This window comes from Cimex lectularius, unplaced genomic scaffold (assembly GCF_000648675.2).
Source record: "Cimex lectularius strain Harlan isolate CLEC.00 unplaced genomic scaffold, Clec_2.1 scaffold53, whole genome shotgun sequence".
Classification (NCBI taxonomy): Eukaryota; Metazoa; Arthropoda; class Insecta; order Hemiptera; family Cimicidae; genus Cimex; species Cimex lectularius.
In genome coordinates this window covers 535000-547834 of record NW_019392659.1, presented here as the reverse complement: position 1 = coordinate 547834, position 12835 = coordinate 535000, and the positions used below count along the sequence as shown (strand labels likewise).

The window sequence follows — 12835 nt, the reverse complement described above, 5'->3', positions numbered from 1 at the left end:
TATTGAGATCATCTTCAGGGCCTGGGATTTAAAAACATTGTTTACATATAACAAATACATTTTGGATGTGGAAAAGTGAATTTATACAATGCAAAATATATTTTATATATTCAATCAAAATATTTCTACTCACTCAAAGTCTTCTGTGTAATTGTGCCATTCTTGCGTGTCGTGTCGAGAGTGATAAACATAAAATAGCAAAATCTCACTGGCAATAAAGATCGAAATGTTGGCACGATAAAGAAAATGTTTTTCTGAAACCTACATCACACCAGACCGCATCTCACGATTTCTAAATAAATATCGATTAACGGTCATTAATCACCACACGATCCTAAAAAAATCCTATTTTCGATTACCACGTTTAGATACAAGGGGTATTCACGATCTTTGTGTTAACCCTGTTAACTCTGTTTGGTCCTGTTAGATCGTGAAAAATGATGACGTAGACTTGAAGGAATTTGCTGAACATTGCTCGATCTAACAGTCCAGGGCCAAAGTTAGATGTTAGGTCGAAAATATAGTCACATTGCTAGCCGTTAGGGCGTAGGTAACCAACATGGCAGCCATGAATTTAACAGCTGTTTGTTGTTTACAAGTATTTTTATTCTTAAATATGCGTTAATTACAAAAGTCCAATACATTTCGTTTGTTAATTTCTGACCTGTTCTTATTCATAATAGATAGCCCTATGCTATAAAGTTGTAAGCTGTTAGACCTTAGGATGCAAGTCAGGTATGTCGGCACGAATAGAAGCGTGTCATTCGTTAGTACTTTTCTGTTCTAGTGCATATATAGCATTTTGAACGAAAGAGTTCATTAATTTTCCTTTTTTATTAACTTCTGGCATCTTACAATTTAATATTTAAAAAAAACAAAACAAACAACAAGGTTTCTACCAATCGCCACCCGCAGTATTGCCGAGAATTAACGTTTAGTATGTTAAAAAAAGAAGGGGGCGTTCACGATCTTACTGGACTTTTTTTATTCGAGTTAGCATGTTACAAACATTGTGAATACCAATAAAATCGTATCAAGCCGAAGGTCGTGGGTTCGAATCCCTCTCGTGCCATTAACTTTTTTTCATCTCAAATAAAAACCTTAATTAATTACAATTGAATGGTGGGATCAGGACAGTTGTTTTAGACCTTGTGAGAAGAAATAAAAAATAAACCACAGCAAAAAAATACAAATAAACACCTTTTTTCTATTAAAAAAAAAATAAAAATGAGTAATACAGAATAAATTTTTGTTAAAATTAAAAATAAATAATACAAATAGATTATCTTTTCTACATTAAAAATGAATAATAACGATTAAAACCTTTTTTTAAAAATTAAAAAATAAAAATACTAAACCAATACTTTTTCTTCAATTAAAATTAATGACATTGAGCCGGCAATAATAAAGAAAATCAATTGTTAGAAATAAAATAGTAAAAATGAATTGTTCTTGGGACAAGTGATTACCCTGCCAGTGCAGCTCGATGAAAGTCGAAGGTAAATAGCTGTCGAACTCAATCGAAGCCGGTTGCCCAGTCCGATGGGCCAGAAAGTTCTCCTCTGTCTAGAAAAAAGGCCGTTGAATCCAGAAATGTATATATTTTGTCGTCCCCGGGGAAAAAGGCGAGTGCGCAAAACCGCAATGGCGAGAAGCAACTTGTCAGGACGCCACGCGTTCCTCGTCTGCCGGAGCCGCCGCGCATCAAGCGAATTCTGGTGCACTCGCGCTCCAATTTGAAAGTTGTTATAAGCTGAATGTATTTTAAAAAAATACTAAAGTGATTTTAGTATACCTACAGCCTGTGTTGAAGGTATATTTCGATGTATGATATTTGACATACAAATTTTAATATAGAAAGGGTTAAGTGTTAAGGGAAAACAGAAATTTTTTTTTTGTCTGATTTGGTCTAGCTTTGTGTTGGAATTTAAAAATTTGGCACTAAAGTTCATTATTTGTAAAAAAGTTCTGGAAAAATATGTTATTTTAGCCCTCCTCAGTATTGATCTTTTTTTTCTTTATTATTTTTGTGTTAATTCAAGTAATTTTCCGATTAACTGTATGCAAAATTGAAAGGAAAAAAATCAAATTTTATAATGTAAATTTGATTCATATCGAAAGACTGATTTGATCTTTGTCGAGTTTTTAAATTTTAGTGGGATTTTTAAACAATAAAAATGAACCAATTTAATATTGATATTTCCTTTCCTTAAAGCTTTCATTGCACAAAACATCAAAAATTTTCAGTGTAAATATTGGGCTAAAATAAAATAAAAATCCTATTTTTTGAATGACCACTTTAAAATAAATAACGTGTGGTGATTAGTGACCGTTAATCGATAATTATTCAGAAATCGTGAGATGCGGTCTGGAGTGATGTAGATTTCAGAAAAACATTTTCTTTATCGTGCCAACGTTTCGACCTTTATCGAGATCATCTTCAGGGCTCAAAGTGTTTGACTTCTGTGTAATTGTGCCATTCTTGCGTGTCGTGTTGAGAGTGCGTTCGAAACGTTGGCACGATGAAGAAAATGTTTTTTTGAAACCTACATCACACCAGACCGCATCTCACGATTTCTGAATAAAATAAATAAAATTTAACTTTGACCTGACCACTGCAAAAACATGTTTTCACACAAAATAGCATTCGGCACAGCAGGTTGATCAGTGAAGATCAGACTAACAAAAAAGTTCACTTTTTAAGAAATTAATTTAGTTTTGAACATTATCCAAGGATCATGAAGGAGAGTAAGACCATTAAGAAACTTGATTAGTAGGCCTGGTTTCAGTTGTTGAATTTCTTGTACGGTTACGTTGTACATGCCAAAATACTTCTGCGGGCAAATGTGGCACCACAGTTTGTTAAAAGGAGTTGTGGCGTCTCCTCTGCTCGGGACCTATCAGCGGTAGAGCAGCTTTCCTTACAAGGCCGTCGTTCTGGGTACACAGCTAATGGTACTCAGTTTGCATACCTAATCTATTTAGTTTAATATTGCAATTCATCACCATGTTTGAACTAAGTGCTTTGATAGATGCTTGGCCGTCTGATATGATAGCTATATTCTAGGTTTGTACCCTTTGTTCAGATTGAACTGAATCTCGTAATTGCGTGGACTTCAGCATGGAAAATACTGGTGTCTTTTCCCATGTGTTTTGATTACCATTGTGTTTACATTATTTTATAAGCCAATATAATCGGTCCCAGCATTGATTCTGACATGGTTAAAACCATAGTTAGCGGAAGAAATCTAGTGCCTAATGTGTTAAAAGTGATAATACGAAATATATACAATCCCTTTGACTTGATTATTGACTACAATATTTAAAATATTTAAACAATTAAATTGTTTAATATAAAGAGATATATAGTATTTACAGAGGTTAGAGGTACAAGGATCTATTTGAACTTCCTATTTATTAGTTTTAGTAGTGACAACATATCAGAATTTGATGCATGCAGCTTTGTAAACAATGTCATAATAGCTCGCCTAACATAGATGAAAAATGTAAGTTATACTTACCTTAAGATTTTTCCTCTTCTTCAACACGAATGAATAATTATCTCTATTTCTATCGCCGTTGATTTAATTATGTTTCAATACTTGCTCCAAAAACTATGTATTTAATTAGATATAAAGTCTATTTTAACAACATGTATGCTAATTTTGCAATAAATTTTCGATTGTACAAACAAAGCAGTGTAATATTTACCCTAACCCAATTTCGCCTCGAGATCACGACCTTTTACACTGTTTACCCAAAGCAGACAAACTCCACCCCCTGAAAATAAATAAACAACCTAATACTAGTGTTGATCTTGAAAGCAATCTAAGGTCTTCCGTTCAAACAGCTTGAGAAATTATAAATCATGAAGTTTAGTAGCGTGTTATTTTTGTGTTATGATGGCAATAATAGTGCAAGCCTGGTTAAGTCTAAGTTTGGCCACTGGTGATCGAAATTACCCAGCCACTAGTAACATTTCAATGAAATGTCAATAGGTTGTTACTTATTGATGAATTTTGGGAAGACTACTCGTGTCGGGTTATTCTGTCAGACGAGCTTCGTCATCTTCGGTGTGTCTGTGTGCATACGTGAAGTCACACTTTGGAGTAGGGGTGTGTGTGTTTTACTTTTTCTTTATTTATCGTCATGTCTATATAATATATTTCCTTCCGCATTTATATGTTATGGCGTAAAAGCCGTTTTTGTCAAGTGAGTTGGTTTTGTCAATGTATTGTCTTAGTAGTTGTCCGATTTAGTATCTTGTTCTGTTTGATTCCTAATTTGTTAAATAGTTTTGTTAGTTCGTTTTCCCACATGTGTATGTAGTCCATTTTAGTACTAGACGGATCACGCCATGGTGATAATAAAAAAAGACATATTTTTTATACATTCATAACACTAGATCTAGTAGTGTGTCGTGGTTATAAATGAATGTTTGAAAATGTCGTAGAAAATGTAAAAGAATAAAAATCGGACGACACATTTAACCGTCTGGGTTTTCAATATTTCTTGCGTTACTGTCCCGGCAATAAACTTTGCCATTTTACATCCGGCCATTTTGCATTTTGCCGTTGGACGATATAACGATTAAACTGGCAAATGTAACAAACAAAAGGCAAAAATCAACAAAAAAACATTTGTTTGCAATCATAAGATCTTGTTGATGAATAGAAATTTGTATCAAGTTCAATTGGCGAAATTGACAAATATATATCGTGTGGTCAATAAAATTATAACAATACCTTCAATTTGATATAGGCAATTGTAATTAATTATATCTAGTTATATTCTTTCAAAGATAACAAAACGGCCACTTCTGTTTTGTTTATTTTTTGTAATAAGAAGGTATACAAATTAATAGTTGACTTAAGATGTAAAACAACATTGATTACTTGATTATTTGGATATCACGAGATGGTATGACTTAGGTTTTTGAAAATAATTTTCTTTGCGTGCCAACGTTTCGACCTTTATTGAGATCATCTTCAGGGCTCAAAGTGTTTGTTTTCTGTGTAGATGTGTCATTCTTGAATGTCGTGTCGAGAGTGCCTAGAGAGAGTCTGTGAGTCGGTCTTCTGGAATATACAATAGTAGACTTAAGATGTAAAACAACATTAATTACTCGATTATTTGGAGATCGTGAGATGCGGTCTGGTGTGACGTAGGTTTTAGAAAAGCATTTTCTTTACGTGCCAACGTTTCGACCTTTATTGAGATCATCTTCAGGGCTCAAATTGTTTGTTTTCTGTGTAGATGTATAATTGTGTGTCGTGTCGTGGTCTAGAGAGAGCCTGTGAGTCGGTCTTCAGGAATATACAATAGTCAAGTTAATTGCCATTGCTTTATTTCGAGAAAAGTTACCGAAAAAATATGTATGAAGATGTTTTACACTCTGAAAAATGTATAAAACTGTAATTTTGAGAAATCTGTAATAAGACCAAAACGTACAACGTAGCAGCAGACTTTTTGTATCCACGTCATCAAATATACATGCCCTTTCCCTGATGACTTTTTTCGCCTGGCCGAAAGAGAAATTTTACGTTTTTATTCACAATTTTTTGTCGTTTCAACTATTTGTTGAAAATGTTCATTTTATTGGGGGATTTTGCATAACGTAAACATGAACGGTAACGCTAAATTGATTCAACTGCATTTGGTATCTCTAATTTTTTGTCTTACGTGATTATTAACGGTGTACGGTAAACCCAACAAAATGTTTTTATTATTGGTTTTATCGTCTAACTTAATAATAATAATAACAATAATAATAATATTAATAATAATGTACATATAAAAAAATAATAAAATTGGTTGTTTTATGCAACAATTCATTTTACTTTTTTTTGAATTTTACAATTCGTGCAAATTAGCATGAATCTTGACACCAAAGAAAGTACATTTGGTGTTCCACCTTAAAATATTTAGTCGTTTGATAAAACCAGCCTTTCCGTGCACGCGAATAACGAAATGTACTTTATACATTATTTTACAACAACTGTATGGAAAAAAAGGCATTTGACACGTCGGAATCACCCCATAATCACGACGTGACGAGCTGAATCCTTCATCATCGGGGTGGAATGGGGTAAATCCTCGGCTAAAGACAGATTAAACAGGTCGCCGACAGACGCTGAAAATCACGTTGAACATATAGAAGCGGCTAAAATTATCAATCCACCTCAATATTTATTGAAACATTTATAGGCTGAAAATTCAGGTATATTTAACAATAATGGGCGTGTAATTTGATAAATAAACAATGTAGAAATGATGTTTTTTTATTAGTGAAATTAAAACTAAGTGAAAGCCGACAAAATCTTCTGAAAATCCTACTTTTTACTTACATTCATTATAAGATTTTGTTAATTAAAAGAAATAATTATAATCGTCCTATTCAATGTTACATATAGTACAGAATTGTTAACAAAACACCGACGTTTTTATTTCTCTGGCACATTGTTCAATCGCTATGATTTCAAACTGGAAAACGGTAGCATACTTACCTAGGCTTACCGTCAGTTCGATCTTGCGGTTCATCCGAAAGACCTCAGTAGGTATACCAGTAGGAATTTGCCTCTAGTGTTGTTCCTTTGGCCCATTCTTCCCGTTCTGGTATCAGTACTTTGTACTTGTTGGTAAAGTTGTACTTTAGAATAGTGGCATCAATTGGCATACTTAAAATGGCATCTGCCTGTATCCCTCAGTTTCCATTGTTTATTCACATGGCCGATAGTCCACAACTCCGACTGAGACACCGATGACCTCGTGATCTCATCTTTAGTGATAGCGAGTAACAACCGATGGTTTTCTTATATAACACTTCAATTTATTTAGAAGAAACAACGTTTTGATTTAGACTTCTTGATTAGATCTACAATGGCTAGGAAAAAGGGATGTCCACATTGAGAACAGAGAAAGCTAATGGATTCTTATATGAGAGAGGTAAAAGTGTGGGTTCATAAACAAACGTGCGTAAGAAAAGTCTTAGCTCACAGTGGATTGTTTTGAAAGTAAGAACTTAAGAAGTGAGCATCTGTCCAACTCGGTTTTCTTTATATCTGACAAATAATGTTACTTTGTTTTTAAAGGATAAAATTCCTGTTTTCTTACAATAAAAACATAGATTCTTTATAAAAATAGTAGAAATAAATCCGTTATACGCAGTGGTTTGATTGACCAAATTACTTCTTTCAATTAATCTTTTTACCTCCAGGTCCTCTTCGCCGGTCTCCGTGAATCGGGCTACCAGGTCGCAGTCAAAGCTCCCCACCGAGTCCCGGATGGATCGAGTCTCCGGCCGGACGTCGTTCCCACCGACGAGGATGGGATAGTTGTCCTACCGTGGCGTATGAGACCGCGGGCGCGTTGGACGCGGTGGCGGACTTCAAGGCGGAAAAATACGGGGTGCTGAGGGAGGCCCTCACGGAGCTGCGCGAGAAACGCAATTTTCTGGCGGCTGGTGTGGTAGTGGGGGCAAGGGGATGCATCCCTGGGCGGACCAAAGCGACCCTCAGGGACCACGGCATAAAGGAATTGCCAAGGATGCTCCTCATCCTCTCCCTAACAGCCTTGAGGTCCTCACACTCCATAGCCTGCGGCCATATGGATCGGGAGCGAAGCTTCTCAGCAACCCGACCAACGACACCGGCCGTTGGGCAAGCCCAATAGATGCGACTGACCTGGCAAGTTTTACGGAACTCACGACTGGACCTAAGGTGCGGACGAAGATAGTGGGAAGGTGGTCCGCACCTGAGGATGTGAAAACCGGCAGAGGCCGGAAAGAGGTTATATATTTAAGTTTAATAAAAAAAAATATAAAAAAGGTATAGATTGAAACAAAAAACCCAGTGTCACTAGCGGGATTCGAACCCATGATCTTCGGCTCAATACGCCCCTGCTCTAGTTATAAAAAGAACAAATCTTTAGAACTCCATATGTGAGATAAAATGTTTAGGGAGAATGTTGGTCTGACGTTTGTGAACATGTGCTGAACGGGCACAGGATTTGTCTATAGTCGCGGGTTTGGATGTCACTGAACATTCTTCTAATCTGAGGGCACTTTCCATTTCAGATAAAGCAGTTTCATCATATTTCCTTTCTATTATTACTAATAAGTCATCGGCATAGCCAATAATAAGAGCCTATTTAGAACTACAATCAAATCAGAAACCACAGGATTGGGGATTGTACGCACGCTTGGGCTATCCTTGTTGTAGTATTACTGTGATTGATGCCCCAATATGAAGGTTTCTATTTCTCGACTTTTTAATAGTTATCATCTGGAGTCTATGCCTTTTTACTAACTGCTGCTTCAATGGATTCATGTGAGGTGTTATCAAAAGCCCTTCCATGCCAGCTTCTTTGCCTCCAAAATAACATACAGAGTAATCCATATTGCATGTTATATAGAATATTTTGATCTCCAGATTTCTTTATAACCACCTATCAGTTGTAAACCTGGAATCATAATAATTATTTAAATATTGGTCAATCTTATGTAAAAAAGATATAATGATTTGTTACTGATTTTAAAACTATCGACCGCCAAATCGGTCAAATTACACGATCCATAATAATAACGTTACCTCTGTGTTTTTACTGGTTTTTCTTGTCTTTCATACGTATTTTTCAGCTATTTCCTAGAACGCTAGCTTCTCATTTGTACCTCAGGTTGTCAACTATAGAATAATACGTAAATACGGGTATAAATGTCCACAAAAATAGAAGTCTGGTCACATTCACTCCTCCAGAGTACTCGATAATCCTCCGGCGGGGTTAAGCAACCCCTTCCATTTAGGCTAATAAATAACTCCATTTACGTTTTACTGGTCAATTGGCCAAGTGACTTCTTTCAATTAATTATACTTTTTATGTAAGGTCTTTGTTGAGATAAAAAAGTCAGTGTCACGAGCGGGATTCGAACCCACGACCTTCGGCTAAATACGCCGCTGCTCTACCACTTGAGCTATCGTAACTCGTCACAGTCGTCACGATAGCTCAAGTGGTAGAGCAGCGGCCTATTTAGCCGAAGGTCGTGGGTTCGAATCCGGCTCGTGACACTGACTTTTTTATCTCAACCAAGACCTTACATTACATTCATTCCAATAAATTAACAAAGACACAACACAAACACACACAAACTCTATGTAATTTCTATTTCTATTCTATTCTCTATGTAACTCTATAGTTATATGTGCCCGCAACGTTATACTTGTATGACCTATGCGTAGTCTTGTCAGTATGGCCTGCTCCCTAATCGACCCGTTTTCCGTGTACCGTGTCTTTCTTAACCTGCCACAGTTTGAGTTGCATATTTTTTATTAATTTATTAATTATACAATCAACAGTATAAAGTATTAACAATTTTTGAAATAAAAAAATAATGCCATATTTATGAACTGTTTTAAAAGTCAGAAAAAAATTAATTGATTTTTGAATATGTGGCGTTTTTGATACAACGTCCTGGTTGGTATTTATTTTACAAAATAATCTTTTATATATTACGTACAGCATTTTCTAAAAGATCAATTCAATCCATGGATGTTGCTTAAACAAAATTAAAAATATAAAATTACAGCGATGAGTAGTTATTGTGTATTTTATTTGTACCACTTTTAAACGAAAATTGAAACAAATAGTCGTTCTACAGAGATGTATTAGGCTTTAGATTACTGTCAACCGGAAGTTATGATTGATGCAGAGATGGGATCTTGATTAAGGAAGCGATGGCGTGGGGAGCGGCCATTTCCACCCATGCTTACCCATCTATTGACCGATTTTTTTTTCTTTTGTTCTAGCACCTCATCCAACGACTTAATATCCAGGCGTGGAGTTTTCAGCAGACGGCATTATGGGAGCGTCGAATTGGTAAGTCAAGTTAAAATGTGCTAATTTGTATAGGCTAAGTGTTTTGATATGGATAAACAGCAGAAAAATATGTAAGAAATCCAACTAATTAAATATCGTAGAGACAAGGAAAATTGTTAAACTATTTTTATTTCATTTAAATTTTTTCAACTTATAATTTCTTTGTTTTGACCTCACTCTCCAGTAAGCCTACAACCTAGACTTAAAAAGTATTCTCTCGTACTACCTCCAGTGAACTCGCTTTTCAACAAGTTTCTTTCTACACTCTCTCTCTCATTCTCTCTCTTTCTCCTTTCCTCTCTTTCTCGTTCTTTTCTTCCCTATCTGCACATAGGTCTATCTTTGTGTGCACGTTTTATTCTAATCTCTCAGCCATCAATACGCTGTTCACATCTGATAAAAGAATGGACGATGATACAATACTCGGTCGTCCTTAAAAGGACAAAGGATCTTTAAAGTCCGCACCAAGCCGATTAGGCCTTATCAGACGTTTTGATCCTCAAGATGAGAGCTGACGCATCTCCGCATACGACAGAAGGTGTTACTGCCGCAGCATTTTTGTAGAAGCAGCTCAGCCCCGAGGAGCCAAGACAACCTCGCTCCCCGCTTGTCATTTCCGAATGGCCGGGTCTGCATTGAGCATCAGACGGTATGCCGCGCGCAAAGGGCTACCTAAGCCGAAATACATCAGCCTGGTCTCCCGCGCAATCCCTAGATAGAGAAGGCATCTCCCAGAGTACTGTGGCTCTTCTCCCTGTCATTGGAAAATCTCTCTATTTGCAGCACCCAATTTTCGGCTCTCTTGACTCGGATTAATTCCCAACACCGCAGTGAATGTGCTGAACGTGCCATGAGCTCGGTGGACCTTTCATTATGTAAAGAATTAAGGATTCCTCCAGCGTTGTTGTTTGGCTGAAAAAGCCAAATATTAAAGGTTACTCTTTGGTTGTGCTGCGTTGATTTTTTAAAATGCGCTGTGAGGTTGTTCAGCTGAACTCGGCCGTGTGGAATAGGGGTGAGCCAGGCTTCTGTTCGCTTTGCAGTTCGCATGCCCTCGAATCTGTTTTTCATTTCTTGGCAGAGTGTTCAATTCTGGGTAAGATCCGCTTGCTTCACCTAGGTTGCTTCACTTTATCAAGGAGTGAACTTCTGGGTTTCTTGGAGGGTTCAAGATCAATATAATTTTAGTTTTTATTACATATCGTGTTTGAACTGGCATTTGATTCTTCATGTCAATGTAGATTTTGATGGCTTGTCTGATCTTCTCCCTCAGACCTTCACGTAGGTTTCCGCTTTCTGCGATGACTTCATTCAATGGAGATGGAGCTCTGGAAAGAAGCGTCCGAAGAGCACGAAATCTTGAAACCTTCCCTGACACCTGAGTCTGTTAACTTGACACGCTAGACACCACGGTCTACTAGCACCGATCAACAGGTACCCATGCGTCGCAAGTGTATGACCGATCTGCAGGCGGGTCAGGACAACGCTTTCCCTTCGGGATAGCCCCTCCGGGCTCACCGGTCGACCGTCCGCTTGACGGGGCACAAGCGCGTCAATCGAGTCGGCCCAACGACGCTTCCACATTTCTAATATTATATTTTTTACTATTCTCTTCGCGTCGTCAGGCCTAATTGGGGTTATCTCAATATCATCACTGTGAGGGACGAGAGTACCCGCCATCGCGGCCAGTCCTGGAATCCAGGCTAAAACCACCCTTTTCCCGGAATTTATATATATATATATATATATATATATATGATTTCTCTCCCTCTCTCTCTCTCTCTATCTCTTTTTTTTAATGCATACAGAATTTTCATTGTTTTAACACGGCGACCTACGGCAGACGGATTTTGCGATCAATTGTATTTTTACTGTTATGTTATTCTCCTCTTTTGGTTTGTATTATAAGTAAAACAGTTTTTTTCATTCATATTTTTTATTCATTAGTATATAAACTGAAAATCTTTATCTGTCTTTGTGTATCAACCATACACCTACACTAAACCCTATCACATACTAAACATGTCACATAATGGTAATAGATCTGCTATTTATTTGCATCTTGAACTTTTTTTATAGAGTACTTATTTCCTCGGAAAATGACCGCCGGCTCTCAGGCAATTTCAAATTCCTGGACTTTGTCTGGTCGGGAAACTTATCGGCGACAGGGAACTGGCGCGGCAGTGGATTTTCTTGTTTTCCTTCGTTTCTCACCGACTCAGCGGGGCGTTATGGATTCGAGGCGTTTTTCCTTCTTAACTCCTATGAATTTACTCCCTGCCCGTTTCCATTACGTGAGAAACAGCAAGCGAGCAATTTCCAGACCCGGTCTTTTGCCGCTTTCTCAGCGTGAGTTTGAATCAACACACGCATTAAAACTCGATTAAATCAACCCTCAGACGCGCCCTGTCGCCTCCTGTTTACATTTGAAACTGACTTGAAAATTGTTTAACGCAAGTTTTCATCTGAAGACGTCAAACCGATTAATGGCCTCTATTTCAGAAACAAATCGGTTTTACCAACCTCCCGTGCATGGAATAATTGGGTGAAATAGAGATATTTTTAATACGTTATATTATCTGAGGTCATTTCGATCAATAATATTTTGTGTATGTTGCTTAATTACCCCGACGTCAACGAGAGAAATTGCACAGAACACTTTCGTTTGATTTAAATGGTAAAATAATTTTATCAAATAATTATAAATAATCAATTCACTAGTTTTCGTGGTCCGCTTGACCAATTAATATCTTTCAATTAATTAAGGTTTTTAGTTGAGATAAAGAAGTCAGTGTCACGAGCGGGATTCGAACCCACGACCTTTGGGTAGATACGCCGCTACTCTACCCCTTGAGGTATCGTGACTTCGATCCACTCGGTCACTAACATCCCATTTCAACCCCACCTTTTGAATTTTCCCTCCTTTTTGCCATTTTTCAAATAGATTACACGACCCAAGCCGAAT

At 37.0% G+C, this 12835-nt stretch overlaps 1 protein-coding gene across 3 annotated transcripts in view; it reads left to right on the top strand.

The window, feature by feature from the left end:
* LOC106669064 (GTPase-activating Rap/Ran-GAP domain-like protein 3) overlaps positions 1-12835 on the top strand; it is a 423385-nt gene that overhangs the window by 361844 nt on the left and 48706 nt on the right. For all 3 annotated transcript variants that reach the window (XM_014398322.2, XM_024224835.1, XM_024224836.1), the window contains exon 3: positions 9801-9870. In XM_014398322.2, coding sequence (XP_014253808.2) covers positions 9801-9870 — 70 coding nt within the window. The remainder of the gene's footprint in view (positions 1-9800; positions 9871-12835) is intronic.